The 19,595-nt window shown below is 53.8% G+C and overlaps 1 protein-coding gene and 1 long non-coding RNA gene across 5 annotated transcripts; one reads left to right on the top strand and one right to left on the bottom strand.

Moving 5' to 3' along the window:
• Positions 1 to 614: 614 nt before the first annotated feature.
• On the bottom strand, positions 615 to 9,921 carry LOC142821446 (zinc finger protein RFP-like). 2 transcript variants are annotated; one of them, XM_075912426.1, is made up of 7 exons: positions 9,241 to 9,920; positions 6,392 to 6,487; positions 4,891 to 5,121; positions 4,561 to 4,583; positions 3,316 to 3,431; positions 2,154 to 2,201; positions 615 to 1,281 (listed from the first exon to the last, which is right to left on the bottom strand). In XM_075912426.1, exons 1-7 carry the CDS (start codon positions 9,655 to 9,657, stop codon positions 749 to 751), a joined length of 1,464 nt encoding a protein of 487 aa, XP_075768541.1. In that variant the 5' UTR covers positions 9,658 to 9,920; the 3' UTR covers positions 615 to 748. The 2 variants fall into 2 exon arrangements, with proteins under 2 accessions (XP_075768541.1, XP_075768542.1); XM_075912427.1 differs by lacking the exon at positions 2,154 to 2,201 and having other exon boundaries at positions 9,241 to 9,921.
• Positions 9,922 to 12,043: 2,122 nt separating this feature from the next.
• Positions 12,044 to 19,337, top strand: LOC142821456 (uncharacterized). 3 transcript variants are annotated; one of them, XR_012898236.1, is made up of 4 exons: positions 12,525 to 12,812; positions 13,420 to 13,517; positions 15,140 to 15,339; positions 17,002 to 19,337. It is a non-coding gene; the product is annotated as an uncharacterized LOC142821456 (long non-coding RNA). The 3 variants fall into 3 exon arrangements; XR_012898237.1 differs by lacking the exons at positions 12,525 to 12,812; positions 13,420 to 13,517 and adding an exon at positions 12,044 to 12,372; XR_012898235.1 differs by lacking the exon at positions 13,420 to 13,517 and having other exon boundaries at positions 12,535 to 12,812.
• The last annotated feature ends 258 nt before the right edge of the window (positions 19,338 to 19,595 follow it).

Below are 19,595 nucleotides of genomic sequence, written 5' to 3'. Positions count from 1 at the left end.
CAGACGTGCACCTGACGAAGTGGGTCTTTGCCCACGAAAGCTTATGCTCCAATACTTCTGTTATTCTATAAGGTGCCACAGGACTCCTCGTTGCATATTAAGGGAAATATCCATATGGACTCAGGGAGACAGGCTGAAAGTTGTTTCATATCCAATAGAAATGAATAACATTTATTCAAAAGTTATTTGTACAGAAGTAATAAGACTCATGGTTAAATATGAAACTTCATGGTACACATCCCGACAAGTGCTTATGACCTTAGTATTGATGCACAAGGCCAAAATCACTCTGCTCAGGGACAGAAAATCTTAGAGGGACACTGGTGACAAGAGTTGCTGGCTACCCCACAGTCACAGGGGAAGGAGACTTTGGCTCCTGTGGCAGGAGCTCTGGCTGGAGACCCCAATGAGATCTTAGAACACAGACTGGTACAAATCGTTCCCTGCTGCTACGCAGCTTCCAGCTTCTCCCCAACCCTCCAAATCCTGATTGGTTAATTCTGTGTCCTCCCACCCCAACCTCTGCCTGTCCCCAGCCCAGCTGTTAGTTCTTCCCCTGCCCCTCTGTCACCTCTGCCCCCCCCCCCCCACACACACACACACAGCCCCAGGGATTTTTTTCCTTCACCCTCCCATTCCTGGGGCTGCAGGGAGGGAGGTGGAGGAGCTTTCAGGCATCATGGAGATGAGAAGCCAGGGGCTGGGTACAGGAGAGTCCTCCAGAGTCACAGAGACTGGGTGTGTGAGGTCAGAGAGGCGGATTTGAGGGGCACAGGCTGAGTGGGGAGTCTGTCCACACCCCCAGCCAGGGTCGGATTCTCTCCCCAGGGAGGGAGCCTGGTGGGAAAGTGAAGATTGGGGCTTCGGCACCAGCATCGATAAATGTCACCTGTCCCCAGTCACAATCCAGACAAACCCGGATCCTACAGGGGGCGCTTAGGGGCAGGGGAGTCTCAGGGGAGGTGAGAGCCTGGAACTGATCCCAGCCCCAATGCACAGCCCAGATCCCCCCCTCAGGGCTAAGGCTGATCCCTCCCTTCCTCCCCACAGATTCCCTGGCCACCCCCACAGCCCAGCATTGTCCACCCCCCACCTCCATGTCCACCTCCCAGCAATGTCTCCCAGAGGTGAATCCCTCATGTCCCAGCACACAATACACAGAGTCAAATCTCTCAGGGTTGTTGGGCAGTGGCTTCCGGGTATGTTCCCGTCTCACATGTTTCTGATCCTCAGACAGGACTAGGTTGGGATGAGCCGTGTCTGGATCCAGAGTCACAGTTGCTGGGGAACGAGAATCAGAGCGTGAGGGGCAGAGCTCAGCCCTGGGGGTGGCTGGGGCCATTTCTCACCCTACCCAGCAGTCCTGTTCTGGCTGGGACAGGCCTGGGCCCCAGGGATCTGCCTCTGTCCTGGGCCCTGAGAGGGAGACAAGCTGTCACTGCAGCACCTCAGCCTGGACAATGGGACCTGCTTCATTAGCTTCTCATTTGTGTGCAGCCTCCTGCCCCCCAACTCGGGCTGCTCTGTCCCAAGGGTCAGGCCCAGAGCAGGAGGGTTCAGTGTGTGGAGGGGGGGGGGGACAGAGGAGGCAGGTTGAAACCCCAGAGGAGCTTGAAACCCCAGAGGGAAACTCCCTCCCCTGCTGCAGCCTCCACTCCCAGTCCAGGGCACAGAGGGGAGGGTGCAACGTGGGGGAAGAGCCGCCTCACCCCAGAGAGCAGGGCCTGGGTGTTAGTCACCCCAGGGCAGGTGGAGGGTCCAGGGCTCTACAGGGCAGCCAGGCTCAAAGGGGGGGGCCCAGCTCTGGCTTCTGGCCTGACTGGGACAGGGCTTTTGGGGAAGAGGATCTCGGGTGGGGTGCCCAAGAAGGGGCTGTGCTGATCAGCTGCCCCTACACAAAGCGCAGCCCCCACCTGCAAAGCGTCCTGCCCGCAACCTGTGCCCATAGTAAAAAGTGTGGGGAGGGTCCGACCACCCCATTTCTTAAAGGGGGCAGGACATGGCCCTTCATCCTTCTGATCCAGTGCCCCTGGGGCTCCTCATCACTCAGTGGGCAGGTTTGGGGCTCTGCCTGTCGTGGTCACTGGGGGTTTGGTTGGTGCCTTGAGCTACAAGCTCAGGAAGATGTTTTCAGTCTCCACTTGAAACCTCACCCTGTCTAAAAGGTCCTCTTCCTCTGTCCAGTGCAGAGGGCAGCGTGTCTGGTGGGGGAAGGGAGAAGAGAGGGGAGATTCAGGAGTCCATATTGCCCACAACATCCCCAATCCTAACGCACAGACCTGGGTTTTCATTACAGCAGAGACAAACTTGAGTAGCCTACACTGCAAAGAAGATCAAGGCTGCTGCTGTCGATCTCCCTGGGTTCATATTAGCGGTCAAGTTAAGATAGCTAATCGCATTGAGAGGTGCTTCTCTTGGTGCTGGTAGCCCTCATTTCGCAAGGAGTAAGGGAAGATGGAGGGACAGTGCTCTTCTCTTCACGCCAAAAACCAATTTAAGCTACTACGACTGCAGCTAGGCAGATAACACAGTGGAAGTTGTGTAGCTTAATTAGGCTACGTCCAGCAGTATTGACGTACCCTCAGGTATTTAATGTAAAAAGGTCTGAAGCCTCCTATTTCCTCTCTCACTCAGGCCTCTCCCAGCAAAGGAACCAACGTCCCTGCAGCCTCACAGCTGCCCCAGGACAATCTGTGAAGAGATTCGCTTTCTCCTCAACTTCCCCCCCAGTCCTCCGCCCTGCAGACTCCACTGCGTTTGGGTCATTCACTTCCTGACATTTGTCACAGCCTAGGCCCAGATCCTGCCAAGGGTCCCTTTGACACGAGCAGGAGGTTCAGATTTTGCAAACTCCTGGCTCTACCTGTGAGCCGTGGGGTCTGTGTACTCAGCGTCTCTGCAGAGACCAGCACGGAGCTGGGCATCTTTCTGTCTGTGTGTCAGCCATTTTGAGCTCTAATGTCACTGTAATCACAAAGTGGCTTTTGGAACAAATAAGCAGGGCTCAACAATTAATGTAATCTACTCGCTCATGGTGGGTAGATTTTGGCCTGGCGCGGCCGTGCAGCGCAGTCAGCACATGCACAGCGCGCACTTCTGCATGGCTGGCGAGTGGGGCTCTCCACTGCTTGGCGAGCCCTGCAAATAAGGTTCAGTTAATCACCCTGAATGTCTGGGATGGCAAGTGGGCACCATTCTCACCCCACAATTAAACAGAAGCATCGTCTAACTAGGAGCCAAATGACCAGCATCTGTCTTCCTCCATGGCCTCAGACGTTTCGCTGACTCTTCCCCTCCCCCATCCCTTTTTGGTACCTGTGAACTCCCTCAGCGTCTCCGACAGCGCAGTCGTTTGCTGGGAGAAACCCCTGACTCGCTCGTCCAGTTCAAGAGAAATCTCCTCTGGTGGCTGAAACGGCCCCGTCTCACACCTGGAGAGAGACAACGTCACATGGTGACACTGCACCGAGTGACTCAGTTCTCCAGCTCTGGCCAGTGAGTTGCTGATCTGTGGAGCCTGGAGTTAGAATCCTCCAGTTCTCCCAGCCCGAGAGCAGGGGCAGCGCAGCCCTTGGCCCTGCAACGTCACCTCAAAGGTCCCATGAACAGTCTGCAGCTCTGGCCCCATCTGGGGGACAAAAGGGAAATTGAGTCTCCATGGCCAGCTCACTCCTTGGCCTCCAGGCGCTGAGGGACAGGAGGTTCCCAGGGGAAGGGCTGTAGGAATCTGCCCACTAGGGACTAGACAGACACACCAGCTCCCCCTTCCCCAGCTCCTTCCACACACGCCTCCAAACAGACCTCAGGTGGGACAGACTCTGGATCCCTGCTGCCCTGGGCTGAATGTGCCCAGTGCCCAGCAGTGACAGGCCCATGTCCCTCCCCACAGCCCTGAGCAGCCAGTCCCCAGGGAGGTGAAAGCTCCAGGAAACACTCAGGCTGTGTCTACACTGGCACGATCTTGCACAAAAGCAGCCGCTTTTGCGCAAAAACTTGTTGCCTGTCTACACTGGCCGCGTGTTCTTGTGCAAGTAAACTGATGTTCTAATGTATGAAATCAGGGCTTCTTCAACTAGAACTCTGACACTCCTGCTCAGGAATAAGCCCTTTTGCACAACTGTTCTTGCGCAAGAGGCCAGTGTAGCCAAGCAACATGAATTTCTTGTGCTAGAAAGCCCTATGGTTAATATGGCCATCAGAGCTTTCTTGCACAAGAGAGTGTCTACACTGGCACGGATGCTCTTATGCAAAAGCACATGCCAGTGTAGACTCTCTCTTCTGGAAGAGTTTTTGCAGAAGAACTCTTCCGCAAAAGCGTTTTTGCATGAGAATGCGCCAGTGTAGACGTAGCCTCAAGGTCAGACTGTGCCCTAAATGGGGAATTCCAGAGTCTGCTGTGCCAGGGGGAGAGCCGCAGGCTGAAGCTGATCAGAGATTTGTGCCCAGCCTGGTACCTTCCCCTCACATTTGGCTGCAGAGCCCTGGGGAGTTATGGTGCCAACATCAGCTCCAAGCTCTTTCCCTGTGCTGTGTAGTGTGAAGGGAGTGAGAACCACATACCTGCTCAAGGTGCTTCTGACATCCTAGAGGGGAGAGACAGAAAAAAGTCTCAGTTCCATTGGACGCACATGGGACCCAAGGGAAGGGATTTTACAAACATGGAAACAAGGGTCCCTGCCCTGGCCCAGGGCCATGGATCCCCTGAGCGAATGGTGATTTGCCATCTCTAATGCCTCTGTGCCTGTAACTCTGCAAAGCACAACAGTCACTCACATGGCAGCAATGCACACTCCGAGTAACACCTGGATCTAATGTCTGGACCCCAGCATTTGTGATTCTGGAGCCTCCCTTCTCTGTGTGGGGTTTGGGACGTTTCTCCCTCAGTCTCACCTGGAGGAATTCACTCGCTGGCTTCTGACACTTTCCCTCCAGCTCACTGATCCACTCGCTGACACAGGAGATCTGCCCAGAGAGTTTCCTGAGAGTTTCAGTCTGGAGCCTCCCAATCTCCTCAGCCAGCTTCTCCAGCTGGGCCAGCAGGAGTTGCTCTTGTTCATCCAGGAACTGCCGCAGCTGCTGAAATTCAGCCACAACTTTCTGCCTCTCAGCTTGTGTCTGTATCTATATGAAAACAGGGAAATGGCTGATCAAGGGCATAGATGGAGGCCAGGGCCCTTTCAAGGGGAGCTGAGTGCACAGCAGGGAGAACTTGGAAAATCCTCAGATTTCTGGCATTTGACTCCACCCTGTGGACCCTAGGCAGAGGCATCTCTCCTAGCTTCCCCTTTGGCCCCTCTGTCCCTCTGAAAGAGACGGTTCCCTGCCTTTTATGGGCACCATGGGTGTGTCTAGACTACATGCCTCTGTCGCCAGAGGCATGTAGATTAGGCTACCCGGCATAGGGAAATGAAGCGGTGATTTAAATATTCACCGCTTCATTTAAATTTAAATGGCTGCCATGCTGTGCCAATCATCTGTTTGTCGGCTCAGCACGCTAGTCTGGACACTCCGCGGTCGATATCAAAGGCATTTGTCGACCGCCCCAGTATGCCTCATGGGATGAGGTTTACTGGGGAGGTCGACAAATGCCTTTGATGTTGACCGCAGAGCATCCAGACTAGCGTGCTGAGCCGACAAACAGCTGATCAGCACAGCGCGGCAGCCATTTAAATTTAAATGAAGTGAAGATTATTTAAATCGCTGCTTCATTTCCCTATGCTGGGTAGCCTAATCTACATGCCTCTGGCGACAGAGGCATGTAGTGTAGACATACCCTCAGTTCTGTTATTCACTGGCTCTGGGAATTCAGACCCCAAGCCGCAGGAGGCAGGACTTAGTCCCACCCTGACAGAGACACTATGGGATTAAAAAGGAACAAAGATGTTAGTGCAGGAAATGAGCAGGCACTGATGTTTCCCCTTAATCTTCTCCACCCAAGTATGGAATAAATTTGCCTGTGCACCAAAGTATGTGCATATATGCACCACCAATAGAAACAAAATCTAAACCTGGGCATTCTGCTAATCAGCTGGGCAGCATCCAAATCTCTCCCGAGCTGCCTCCCAGGCACTCAGTTTACTGGAAACAATGCTCAGCACCACCCTGACAGAGATACCAGTAGAGAAAAAAGAAACAAACAATGTAATGCAAAAAATGATCAAATACAGCAGCCAGGTCACTGGGGGAGGATTTCTGGGAAAGCCACAAGGGCTGGACATTAACACATCCCCTGACATGGAATCTCAGGACCTGTCTGCACATGGATCTAACCCACCAATCCATGGTCATGGAGAAACTCACCATCCCCCCCTCATCAAGGCCACACAGAAGCCTGCCTCCAAACAGCCCTCCCACTGCCTGTCCCTGCCGGTCCATAGCCACAGGCACCTACCAGATACTCCTGGCTTCTCCCCTGTCCCGTCACTTTCCTTCCCAGCAGCTTTTCTCTCTCTTCTCTCAGAGTCTTCAAATGGGCCTGGATTTTTTCCTGGAGAAACAGAAATGAGCTGGGAGGTTTCATTGTGAGGTTGAGAGGGGTGGGGAATGGGGAGTTTTCCCACTCACAGCCCCAGGGACTGTTGGTCCCAATCACTATGTGACATCAGGGCCCCCAAGGAGAGATTGGGGCAGAGTGGCTGGCCCGGGGAGAAAGGGAGGGGACAGAGCTAGCGCGGCTGGCCGGAGGAGATCGGGAGGAGGAGAACCGGCTGGCAGGAACCAGGGGTGGCTGGGAGGAGGTCGGGGTCAGCAGAGCTGGTCGGGAAGTGGGGGAGGAGGGAGCAAATCAGCCGGCGGGGAGCAGGACTGACCCGAGCACATGCAGATCCCAGGGTGCTGTCAGTCCTGTGCACAGTCTCGGTGAAGTGCGAGTGAGTCCTGCTGCGGCTCCACAATGCACTCAGGAGCAGGGACAGGGTTTCTCCTCCTCCCGAAGGTGTCACTCTCAACCAGAGGATCCCAGTGCCGATTGCGCCCCGCCTCCCAGCCACTCCTCCAGCCCCCGCCAGGCTTCTGTTGGGCGCCCAGCCAGAAAACCAGAAAATTCCGGACATTGCATATGTCTGGTATTTTCTGGATTTTTTTTTACCAGACAAAGGGCCCAAAAACTGGACTGTCTGGTAGAATACCGGATACCTGGCAACCCTAACTGGTGGCACAGTGTGTAACAGGCCAGGACTCCCACTGGTGGTGAATCAACACATCTCTGTGTGAGAGGATTTAAATAAATCCCAGGAGCCACCTGGGTTTAAACAGGGGCTGGGAGTTCAGCCCTGAGGCCTGGGGACTGCCCTGGTAGGACAGAGTTGGACTAAGCACCAGGGCAAGCTCCATGAGATAGAGGGAGGCTCAGGGGTCCAACAGCATAACTGGGAGCCTGGGCAAAGTGGCGGGGAAGGGCCAGGGCCCAGGGCAGAAGGGACAGGGTGGGGGACAGTCGACCCTCAGCGCTGCCTGAAGTGCACTGAGCCATGTGTCCCTTCCTCCTCATCCCCCTCAGCCACCCAAAGCGCTGCAGCAGTGAGTTAAAGAGCCTGGGGCTCTGGTTGCCATGGCAGCTTCAGTGCCCTTATGAATCACCAGGCCCCAGGGCAGTTGCCCCTTTGTCTCCCCCTCCTCATCTGAGGGCCTGCGGGGCCCTGAACAGTCCAGTTCTGTGGGACTCTGTCCCTGCCTGGTGGGGACTCAGCTCTGGCCGAGGCTTTGTCTGGCGAGAAAGGGACAGGAGGAGACTGAGGCAGCAGCAGGACACCTGTGAGGGTGGGGGCAAGAGCAGGCGGCACCTCCACACAGAATGATGTAGGTGGGGATGGTCTGACAGAGGCAGGGACAGGCCCATAGAGGCCGCCCAAGAGTTGAAGGAGGGCCCGACAGGCAGGCGTGGGCATGTCCTGTGCTCTGGGGATGCATCAGTGACTCCCTAATTAAACAGGCTGATGTCTGTTCAGGATGGTTGGGGTTTGCCCCAGTGCTGCCCTGCAGTGGCAACACCCTCTGGGCAGGTACCTGCTGCCCCAGTTCCTGGTACAGCTCCCGGCAGCAGTGCATTCTGGGAGATTCCCACAGGCTGCATGGTGGGACTAACAGAACCACACTGGCTGGTCTGTGCCCAGGTACCCACTGGCACAGGTCAGACCGGCACCGGGCAGCTCCAGCCTGGAGGTAGTTTTGCTCCAATCTAGTCTGATCCCAGTGGTATCTGGCATGGCCCTGCACTGCCTGGAACCCTGTTGTGCATGGATTCAAGGCACTTGGAACCCCACACAGCATCCAGCTCAGAGACCTCCTCTAGTGCCGGCCGCCCATCTGGAGCAGCCCAGGAGTTCGGCATCCCAGTGGGAAACCTGCTGGGCCTTTATCAACACGTCTTTCCCTCCTAAGGGCCATAATTCATCACTGTGGGGCTGTTGCTGAGGTAGCACCATGGCCTATCGGGTAGGGACCTGGACTGACTCTAGGAAAAATCTCAGTTTTAATCCCATTTGTACCACTGACCTGTTGACTGACCCTGGGCATCATTCAGTGCCTGTTTCCCTCCTTGCCTTTGTTTGTCTTATTTAGGCTGTAACCTGCTCAGGGCAGGACATGTCCCCCGCTGTGTTTTGTGCAGGGCCCAGATCTCCTCTGGGGTTTCTAAGGGCGACTGTGATGCAAATCAAGGCAACAACAACACATTCGGTTAGACAAATCCATAATGGCAACAAGAGCCTGGAACTTCCCCTTTTCCAAGCTGAGGGCAATTGGCTGAGATAAGTCAGTGCCAGCTCATCTGAGCCAAGCATCCCTGAGAACGACACAGCCTCCACTGGGAAAAAAGAGCTTTTAAACCAAGCAGGGTTCCAGAAGGACTCAGCATCTCTAGGGAAAGTTTCCCACATCCCGCATCTTTAAAGAGCTGAGATTTTGCCTCTGTAGCTAGAGCGCTGATTTTATTACTAGAGCATTGTTCAGGTTCTGACTCATTTTTTATACTTTGGAGAATAATGTGAGAATGTCCAGGCTTCATTTCAGTCATTGCTCTGGGGTGGGGCTGGGCAGGAGGGGGTCAGGGTATAGGTTGGGGAGAGCACTACCCCAGCCCTCTTGTCACCGCAGCAGGTTGGGACCAGGTGAGGTGTCTCTCCACGGCCGCTCTGGCTCTCACTGTTTAGGAGGAGTGCTTGAACAAACAGGCCAACACACAGATGCAGGCAGACAAACTCTCAAATAGACAGTAGTTTCAACGTGGAAGCAGTTCCCTACCTGGTACTCCTGGGCTGCTTCCCTTATGGGCACCACCCTGTGAGCACGGTGAGCCTGGGACAGATGGCAAATCACACAGATCGAAGTCTGATCCTCTTCACAGAACAGCTTGAGAGCCTCCTGGTGCTCCCCGCACACCCCATCCACTCCTGCTCCTTTTGGTGCCTGCAAGCTCAGCCGCTTGACTAGTTCTACCATGTTGGCCAGCTGCCTGTTGGGCCGGAGGGGGCCTTGCTGCACAGTTTCTCTGCACTGCGGGCAGGAGGCAGCTGAGCCTGGTCCCTCCCAGCACCTGCTGATGCAGGCCTGGCAGAAATTGTGCCCACACTCCAGAGTGACAGGGGCTGTGAAATACTCCAGGCAGAGAGGACAAGTTGCTTCTTCCCAGAGATTTTCCACAGGGCTCCCTGCAGCCATGGCTGCCTCTGGGCTGGGGAACAAGGTTAATTTCAGTTTCCTGAGCTCACACTGCGCCTGGCCTACGGCAGCAATGGGGCGTTTCCTTCCTGGAACTGACTCAGGCTGTTTACTGAGTTGGAAAGGTCCCAATGGAAACAATTCAGCCCTGGAGGCTTTGGTGAAAAATGTCCCACTAGGGTTCTGGTCCTATAATTGTCACTGAGGAGAGGTTGCTGATGTGCTGGAGAAGTTCTAGCTGGCGGCTGTAGGTATTAGCTAGGGGCCTTCTCTTGCTTTCCTGGTTGGGTCTGTCCTACAGCAGGTGGCTTCTGAGGTGCACAGACCCATTGCAAGCCCAGTAGGGCAGGAGGATGCTGATGTCCCTGTAAAACCCCAATGACCCCCCCTCCTCCCAGCTTAGGGGCTGAAATGTGCCCGGAGCTGGGTGGTGGCCCAAACAGCAAATGAGCAGAGCCCCCTTGAACTGGGAGTGAGCTAAACAGAGACATGAGAATGTGCGTTTGTCCAGCTCTGTCCATGGAGCCGTTTGCTGGAGCAGCCAGGCCGAAAAGCACAAACTGATCCGCACCAGCAACACCCTGTAATCAGAGACCTTGAGGCTGGCTGCAGGAGAGACGAGGGGCTTTTTTTCTACACGTGACAGTCTGAGGGGTTTGCTTCTTTCCAGGTGCACAGGAGTCACTCTGGTCACATTCCCAACCTGTCCGGTGCAGTCAGGAGAGCCAGAAAGTGGCTGGGGGTTAAGGTGGGTGCTGAGATTGTCATAGAACCCCAGGAGCCAGGCACTAGGGTGTTAGGAGAAACACCAGCTGGTGACAGAGCCGTGTAAAACTTGCCAAGTCTGGGATAGCCCCAGGAGGATGCTTTGGGGATAGGAAACAGCTTCACTGTTAGGGACTGCTGGTCCTTATCTGGCCCCATCCCTGCCTGAGCCTCTCCTACCTACCAGTGAGCTCAGCCTCCCCATGCATCAGGGGAAACAGGCTCAGGTGGAATAAGCAACTAGTGTGAGTTCAGCCAGAGCAGAAACCTGAACCTGGCTCTGCTCAGGGTGACTTAGCACCTTTCCCCGGCAGCCCACTTCCTCGTCAGAGATCCAACCGTCTTGCCCTCCCCCACAATCTCTGCTGGCCCCTGCTCCCTGCCTGGTGGGGAACTAAGGTATAAACCAGCCCATGGGGCTGTGAGCAGGTAAATCTCCCCCTCCCCCAGAGCAATGATCCAATGCCCCGCCCCCACCCCCCACACAGAACCTGACAGTCCATCTGGGGGCACCTCAGGGCTTTGTGTGGAATGTGCCGGGGTCTCAGCCAGGGCCCAAGGGGCAAAGGTAACCTCACCTCACCCAGCCAGGGTTCCTTGGTGCACGAAACAAGCTCCTGTCCCCAGGGGAGAGCTGGACCCAAAGGCAGCAGGTGGGAAGGGAGCTGGCACTCGGGGCCTGCAGGTACCTGGTGTGGGACAAACACAGAGCTCTGAGACCACTGGCAGAGGGAGCGGGAGGGGGACAGTTGCTGGGGAACATGTTGCCTGAGAATTGCAATCACACTAGTTAGACATGCATGGCAGGCAGTGATCTGTGGCCAGAGGAAGTGGCCTCTGGGAACTGTGAGCGGGAGGGTGGAGAGATGGATCCCTCAGTCCATGTCACCTGCAGCTGCCCTGCACTCACCCCCATTGAGACTATATCTGCAGGGCCTTCCCAGCCCTGTAACTATCCCTGACTTCACAATCCCAGCCCTAGAGACAATCCAGTATTGAGCCCCTTTGTAGTTGTTTTATTAGTAAATGAAGGGACATTGCACAAGGGCACAGTAGGGCCTGGACCCAGGGTCTCCAGCACAGACACCCCGGCTGTGTCCACACTGGCCAGTTTTTCCGGAAAATCAGCCGCTTTTTCGGAAAAACTTGCCAGCTGCCTACACTGGCCACTTGAATTTCCACAAAAGCACTTTATAAACTAACTGAAGTGTAGGAGCATAAGCTTTCGTGGGCAAAGACCCACTTCGTCAGATGCATGCATCTGACGAAGTGGGTCTTTGCCCACGAAAGCTTATGCTCCTACACTTCAGTTAGTCTATAAGGTGCCACAGGACTCCTCGCCGCTTTTGCAGATTCAGACTAACACGGCTACCCCTCTGATACGCAAAAGCACTGACTTTCTTTCTACTGTAAGAAATCAGTGCTTCTTGCGGAAATACTATTCTGCTCCCATTTGGGCAAAAGGGCCAGCGTAGACAGCTGAGATTTGTTTTGCACAAAAAAGCCCCGATTGCAAAAATGGCGATCGGGGCTTTTTTGCGCAAAAGCAAGTCTAGATTGGCCACGGATGCTTTTCCGCAAAAAGTGCTTTTGCGGAAAAGCGTCCGCACCAATCTAGACGCTCTTTTCTGCAAATGCTTTTAATGGAAAACTTTTCCATTAAAAGCATTTCCGGAAAATCATGCTAGTCTAGACGTAGCCCCCAGGGCTTAGCTGCTCAGCCCACCACCTGGAGGAGGGAGGGAGGGAGGAAGCACCAAACCCCTGCTCATTGGTGCTTCTGACCCTAACAGTCCCACCCAAGCAGAGCAGCTGTGGAAGCCCAGGGCACAGCTGTTCTGCTGGTGCCTGGCAAAGCGGGGTGGAGTGCCCTGGAGTGGGAGGGCTGAAGAGACGGATTCAAACCCTGCAGCAGGGCCAGGCAGTCCGTGTGTTTTGTTTGTATTTCAGGTTGGTGATTGGCCTCCTCGAAACCTCCGCCAGTCGGTGGGGAGGGGGGGCACAGGCTGGGGGCTGCTGGGGGCTCCCTGGTCCCCCTGCCCAGGGCGGGGTGGGGGCAAGAGGCAGCGACTCCCCGCGCCGGGCGGGGCTGGAGGCTCGGTCTCTCTGCCCGCATCCCGGGGCGGGGCTGCGCTCACAAGCTGCTGCCGCCTCCGTGGGGCGCCGGGCCCCACCCAGCCGCAGCCGGACAGAGCCTGGGGCAGCAACGCGCGGAGCCTCGTGTGCGGTGCCAGTTGCCCGCAGCCCCGTTCCAGCCCCTGAGCGCCTGCGCGCAGAGTGAGGGCAGCAGCCTCAGCCGCGGCTACTGCGCATGCTCCGCTCGGGGGCGCCTGAGCAAGACTCCCTAAGGAGTGAATTTTGAGATCAGCTGCTTGTGCTGCTGCAGCCCGGTGCGTGCGAGGCCGGGGGCTTAGAGCTAGAGGTTGTTGGGGGGCACAGGGATGGGGTGGGGGAGAAGAAGACAGGGAAGGGGCAGGGATTACAATGCGAGGAGGGGGCATGGGGCTGAGGGGAGCGAGGCTGGAGCCGGGGGAAAGTTGCGGGGGAGGGGTGGCTACAAGTTCCCTTTGCAGATGCGGCACTTTCCTTTGCCCCGCTTCCTCCCCCTCCCAGCGCCGCACGATCCTCTCTGCCCGGGTCGGTCCGTGGGGGGGATCCGCAGCCCCTTCTTAGTAGGGCAGGGAGCGGGCGGGTCCGTGAATTACTCATAATTCTCAGCGACCCTTGGCCCTAACGCAGAGCGCTGGGCTCCCCTCCGAGCTCCCAGCGGAGCAGCTGCTGTTAATGCCAGAGCGTGTTTCCGCTGGCAGCGCAGACCCTCGTTCGATATTTCTCCTACAGCTCCGAACTGTGTCTGTTTGGGGCTCGTCGCTTTTCCAGGTGTCAGTCTCCTGCAGCCCCTGTTCTTTCTGCCCCTCAGTTACTGATAACAACTCCTTGGGATTGCCAGAAAACAATGTGTGTGTAATACCAGGAAATCATGTTTGTTGCTGACAGTTTCAGCAGTCCCCTGGGCCAGTGCTTCCTGTCTGTGCTGCAGCTTCAGATCTTTGCTCATTGGGTCCATGTGAAGTCCAGGCTGACAGCTTTCCTGGGTCGGTGTCAAAACTCCTTCAGGTGCCTTTCATCCTCCAATGGGGGTGGCTTTTGCCTGCTGCTTTTGCTTCTCCACCCAGCACCTTAGGGCTGTCACAGGTCACCACTTGGGTAGATCTTGGATCCCAAATACTCACTACTGGCCAGATTTGTAAATGTGAAAGTGCCCAGATACTTTGCAAAATCCTTTTGTAACTGACAACGTATTAAAACCCCTTCTTTTGGTAAAAACCAGTGGTGCTGTAGAGATTGAGGAAAAAAATAGGTAGTAGCATGAGCTTTCATGGGCACAACCCACTTCCTCAGAGGAACAGAATGGTCCTGCGGCAGTGGGTTGTGCCCACGAAAGCTCAGGATACTATCTATAGATTTGTGAGAGTCTCTGAGGTACTACAGGACCATTATTCCTTTTTAAAGTTCTACACTCATACTGTTCCCCCGTGAGACATCTTTCTGTAAGCAATTCCCCATCCTGCAAACATAGAAGTGTGTGTTTTACTTTCCTCTTACTTTAAGTGTTGCAAGTATAAATGTTGAGGGTGGGGGCAGGTGTCCACATTTATACTTCTGATTGCACGTTTTAATGTCACAGATTTTCATACAGGTTACATCTATAGTTATGATACATTTGGTTGGTGTTCTTCCTTCCGACCATCCTACACTGATGTGTTGCCAAAATCCAGGATTTTGAAACCAATAACACTGCTTTGCATTGGCTGGGTGTCTGGCCTAGTGCAGATCTGGCCCTATCTCTCTTTTCCCCCTTTGTTTCAATGGGAGACTAGTTGGTGCTCGCTCATCACTGGTAAAACAGACATTTTCTTAGCACTGTGGATACAGACTATAACGCTGACTCTGATGTGAAGTTAAACATTTTTATGACACCTCTGATACGGATCGTGGGGCTAAGAGTGCGACTTTGTCTAAATGGCTGCAGCTGCTCATATATGAAGTTGTTATGAAAAAGCAGTTAAAGCATTTCAAACTGAAGGAAGTGAATGATTTTCTAGGAAACATGCTTTGGGGAAATACAGTTTTGTTACCGGGGTAACTGCATTAAATGCAATGTCTGTGACCTAGATGAGACCAGACTACAGGATCTAATGATCCCTTCTGATCCTGTGAATCTATTAATCTTAGGATCTCATCCTGTAAACATTCAGCAGGCGCGTTGAATTTTAAGGATCTGAATGGTCCCCTTGATTTCACTTAATCTCTGCTGGTTTAGTCTTGATGAGAGGGACTAGGTCTGGGCTGCAATTGAATGAATGAAAGAAAACTAGTGGCTTGAAATACAGCAGCCTGAATATAGACACTTACATCCGTGTTCAGGCAGATGAATTTGTGCTTGGTTAATGGAAACTCTGGGCACTCAAAACCAAATCCCATTGTTACGGGTGCAGTTATGTTCAAACTCAAGCCAGGTACTGAGAGAAATGAATGTGGCTTTGGGATCTAACTTATGTGTGGTGTTTATGGAATATCTAGACTCAGCGTTTGCCCACAATGGCAGAGTCCAGCATGTGTGTAATCTAGGACAGAGTCTGAGGAGAATGGGGCTGTGGAAATGTCTCCAATTGCCCTTCTGAAATGTCTCCAATTGCCCTTCTCCACCTGCCAGGCTGCAGAACACCAATGTCTGTCTCCAGTACAGCCCCTGGCCTGCAGAGCCAGGGACAAGAAATGGCCGTGGCAGAGCTGGTGACCTTCGAGGATGTGGCTGTGTATTTCTCTGAGGAGGAATGGGCTCTGCTGGACCCAGGCCAGAGAGCCCTCTACAGCGTGTGATGCAGGAGAATTATGAGGCTGTGAGCTGGCTGGGTGAGGATTCCTGTTCTCTCGGGTATCAGAAGCTGGGTGGGCTCTGGACCAGCTGGGTTGGGTTTGGTTCGGTTCAGGGTCCTTCATTACCCCTACTCCTAGTGTCAGGAGTATCAATCCCAATAATCCTGTCTCCAGTGTGAAAGACTGTGCCCTCCATACCCCCTCCAGGGGAAGCAAGTTCAGGAAGGTAACAGTGGTGCTGCTCTTCCCATACCCTAGGTCTCCATGTGCTTCCCACCATCTTGCTCATGTTGTGCCTTGGCTGAAGGTGTGAGTAAAAGTGCCCAGGCAGGAACAGCTGGTACTAGAGTTGGGGGGCTGGGTGCAGCTGCTGTTAATGCCTGCAGGGTCTCCTTGTGCCAATATGCTGAGTCCCTGGAAGGGAGGTGCAGTCTCAGAGACCTTTCCTGACTCTGGTACATTCTGTGTAATCGGTGGGGGTGTCACCAAATGGCAGGCCAGACTGGCCACGAGAGGGAGGCTGGGAAACCACACAAAGGCTGCTGCTGGCAGAGTAGAAACGAGGCTGGAAAGGGGGAGCTGAGCTGCAGCAACAGTCACAAGCAGCAGAGAAGCAGCACAGCCCATCTCTATCCTGGCTGGCCTCAGGAACAGCCTGGCACTGCCCTGGCTGGCTGTGGGCAGCTGGCAGGGCCCAACCAGTCACAGGTAGTCGGGATGAGGAGTGTGGAGCATAGGCAGGGCCTGGAGGGTTCACTTTGTCCTCAGATATCTTCCCCTGTTTCCTTCTGGTCCAAGTAGCATCTAAGCCAAAGAGCAGGGTGAGCTCAGCCCCCCAGCCAGGAGTTTTGTGGACAGAGCCCTCGGGGAGCTAGAGCTCTGCTGGGTCCTTTCTCTCCAAATCCTAGTGACCTGCCATGTGGCAGCTGCAGTCTGAGCCCTGCCTGGGGACCTCGATGTCAGACCTGCAAATCCTCACAAGAGCTCCCCTTCTGAGCACTGTGTTCCTGTCCTGCCCTGGGATGGGGGGAGGGAGGGGCCATGAGGGAGACTGAGTTGTACCCTAGAGAGTGCAGCAGAGTGCTCAGCTTCCCCCCACCTTGGGAATGGCCCAGCTGATTCTCCAGGGAATTCACCTTTTCTGCAGTTGTGTGTGTCCTGGGATCTTGTATCAGCCAGAGCCCAGTCTCTGCAAGGTGAGAAAGGAGCGTCTCTGGGTGGGTGATTCAGATCCTGGCCCTGGAAGCAGTAATGGCACAGACTTTAATGAACAAGATCAGCACTTTGGAAATCTTGCTCAGGGAGCAATTAACCGTCTCCAAAGCCCATGTGATCTTCTGGGTGGAGCTGTGGCTCCCAGATCTCTAGGGCTGTGAGTAAGGGGAGATTATCAGAGATACCCACACAGGTGAGCAATCAGCTAAACTGACTCAGAAACCAATTTTGGGGTCCTTCTAGCAGGTGTCACTTGTGCATTTACATCAAGTCTAACTGACCTTTCAGCCTGTCTTCAACTCCAGCCAGAGGGTGTTGGGCAGGGAGAAGGGATATGGAGAAGGAGGTTGAACTCTGTGTGTGATTATTCAGTCTTTCCAGCCATTTCTTGGGCATGTTCCCCCTTTTGTGTTTCCTCTTCAGAATTTTTCTTTCAGCTCAGCACAGGGAATGACTCCTGTCTGGATTCTCTCTGTGTCCCAGCAGGTGATGGGACGCTGAGTGAGAACAGTGAGAAGAGTCTGCAGCAGCAAGCACTGGAGCGAATGGCTGCACATGGGATGTTATTGGGAAGATCTGAAGGGCATGTTTCCCAGAAACCTGAGCAGGGAGAGACCTGTGAGTCAGCATAACCCAGAAAAGCAGCAGGGAAACCACACAGAAGAGGGACAGGGAAAATCCAGTTACTGGACCAGAGTGGTGAAAACAAACACAGAAACGGTTAAACTGAAAATCCCATGTGAAAGATCGTACATGGGAGAGAAGCCCTTCAAATGCTCTGATTGTGGTAAAAGCTTCAATCGGAGGTCACGCTTTGTTATCCATAGGAGAGCCTACAGAGGGGAGAAACCCTTTTACTACTCTGACTGTGGGAAAAGCTTCAGTCAGAATTCAAACCTTGTTACGCATAGGCGAACCCACACAGGAGAGAGACCATTCAACTGCTCTGACTGTGGGAAATGCTTCAGTCAGAGCTCAAATCTTGTTAGACATAAGAGAATCCATACAGGGGAGAACCCCTTCAACTGCTCTGACAGCAGAAAAAGCTGCAAGGAGAGGTGAGACCTGCTTAAACATAGAAGAGCCCATACAGGAGAGAGAGCCTTCAGCTGCTCTGAGTGTGGGGAAAAACTTCAGTCAAAGGTCAAATCTTGTGAGACATAGAAGAACCCACACATGGGAGAAACCCTTCAACTGCTCTGACGTGGGAAAAGCTTCAAGGAGAGCTCAGACCTTGTTAAACATGAAAGAAACCTAACAGGAGAGAGACCCTTTAGCTGTTTCTGACTGTGGGAAAAGCTTCAGTTGCAGCTCACACCTTAATACACATTAATAAGCCACACAGGGGAGAAACCATCCTCCTGCTCTGTGAGTAAAGTGTCAGACAGAGCTCAAATCTTGTTAGACATGGGAGAATCCATAGTGGAGAAGCCCTGTAACACAGGGCTACTCAACAGGTGACCCACACTACAGCCCCTTTGTTTGCAACCCACAGTGCAATTTGGGTTTACATGGGTCTCAACATGCAGCCTGCAGGTGGGAGCTAAAACAAAAAAGTATTCAATATAATGGCCTCCTGTTGAGATGCGTTTTAGTACAGCCGCTCTCCGAGTTGCGAACAGTTAAGTTACAACCATTCACGCTTACGACCAAAGCTCCCATGGAGCGGTCGTAAAGGCGGTCTCCAAGTTACGAACACGACCCACGCTTACGAACAGCGCGGTCATGTGTAACTCAATGGGGTCTGAGTTATGAACAGTTCGTAACTCGAAGAGTGGCTGTAGTTAAATTCCTGGACTGTCACTGCTCATTAAAAGTGCTGTCATATGGGTGGAAATCGGGTAACTATTGAATTAATAGCAGCAGAACTGACTTAAATGGGGTCTGCATGTTGTGTAGTCTTGCCTTAATATTTTTCTTCATGCCTGTCAGTGTGAAAGAAGCCATTAGCACATATTTGAACATATATCGCCTCCTTAGCTATGCTTCGGCCACGTGGGCCCCAGAGATTGGAGGCACCATGGCCATAGCACCTGTGACCTCTGGGGCCAAATCATGGCCGTGGCAGCAGAATCTCCTGCCTTTGGGGGCACATGGCTATGGCAGTGATGCCTCTGGACTTCAGGGCTGACCCTCAGCTATGTGGCTACAGCAGTGGTGCCCCTGGGGCCAACTGCATGGCTGCCACTGCAGCAGGTTCTCCCTCCGGGACAGTGTGGCTGGAGATGTTGCTGCAAGGGGGTAAAAATCCAGGTCATATTCCCCCTTATCCCCACCTCCCCATCCCATCCCCTCTTCTTCCTGCCCACCAACACCCCCAGCTTGCTCTGACATCCTCCCTTGTTCTTGCACACACTCTCCTGGCCACACGCTGCCCCTTCCCTTGTTCCTTCTCCCTCCACCTGGCCAGACACTGTACTCCCAGCCTGCTTCTGCACCCATCTCCCTCCCATATCCTGCACCCCATCCCTATCCTGCTTCTTGGCAGCCCTGCCTCACACACTGTGCCCATTTTTGTCCCCATCCCAGAGCCTAGGGAGGTCCATGAAATCCACTACAGAACCCCAGAAAAGTAAATCTGGTCTGTGGGAAGCCCTGAGCCTCAGTCCCCACCTTCCCTTCCCCCACGTGAGGCTGGGGCACCAGAGGAGTGAGGTGTTTCAGTTGGGGCTACATCTGTAAGCGTTGGTGGGATTTTGGAGGAATTTTTTTTGCTTCTCACTTGTGTGGTCCCCAGCTGATTTTTTGTGGGTCAGCGACCCTTGACCCAAAAAGGGTTCCCCTCCCCCACCATAAATAAAGAAAACATTGAAACCTTTTGTGTTCGACATAATATTTTACTTTATTTAAAATGAAGGTTGAAAAACTAACATGAGAAAGTTAAAATGCTTAATCTGCTTCATAGTTTAAATTAAACCACTTTTCCTAGCTGCACCTGGTTCAGAAAATAATGTTACTGTACCCAGCATGGAATTCTCAATCCCACTCCCTTCCACCTGAGGCCCCACCCCTTCTGATCAAGATCCCGCCCCCTTCAGGGTCTGCTCGCAGCCATTTCTGAAATTTGTGAAGTGGGC

This window comes from Pelodiscus sinensis, chromosome 31, assembly GCF_049634645.1.
Source record: "Pelodiscus sinensis isolate JC-2024 chromosome 31, ASM4963464v1, whole genome shotgun sequence".
NCBI lineage: Eukaryota > Metazoa > Chordata > Testudines > Trionychidae > Pelodiscus > Pelodiscus sinensis.
Note: the sequence above shows the minus strand (reverse complement) of the source record. Positions and strands in the feature narration are given on the sequence as shown.

Bases quoted from the DNA above. Each gene is read 5' to 3' on its own strand.
- LOC142821446 (XM_075912426.1), bottom strand. From the start codon at position 9,657: ATGGCTGCAGGGAGCCCTGTGGAAAATCTCTGGGAAGAAGCAACTTGT. The intron at 6,488-9,240 runs GTAGGGAACTGC...CTGTTTCTCCAG, and splicing joins AAGCAGCCCAGGAGTACCAG to GAAAAAATCCAGGCCCATTT. The intron at 4,584-4,890 runs GTGAGACTGAGG...TCTCCCCTCTAG, and splicing joins CAGCGAGTGAATTCCTCCAG to GATGTCAGAAGCACCTTGAG.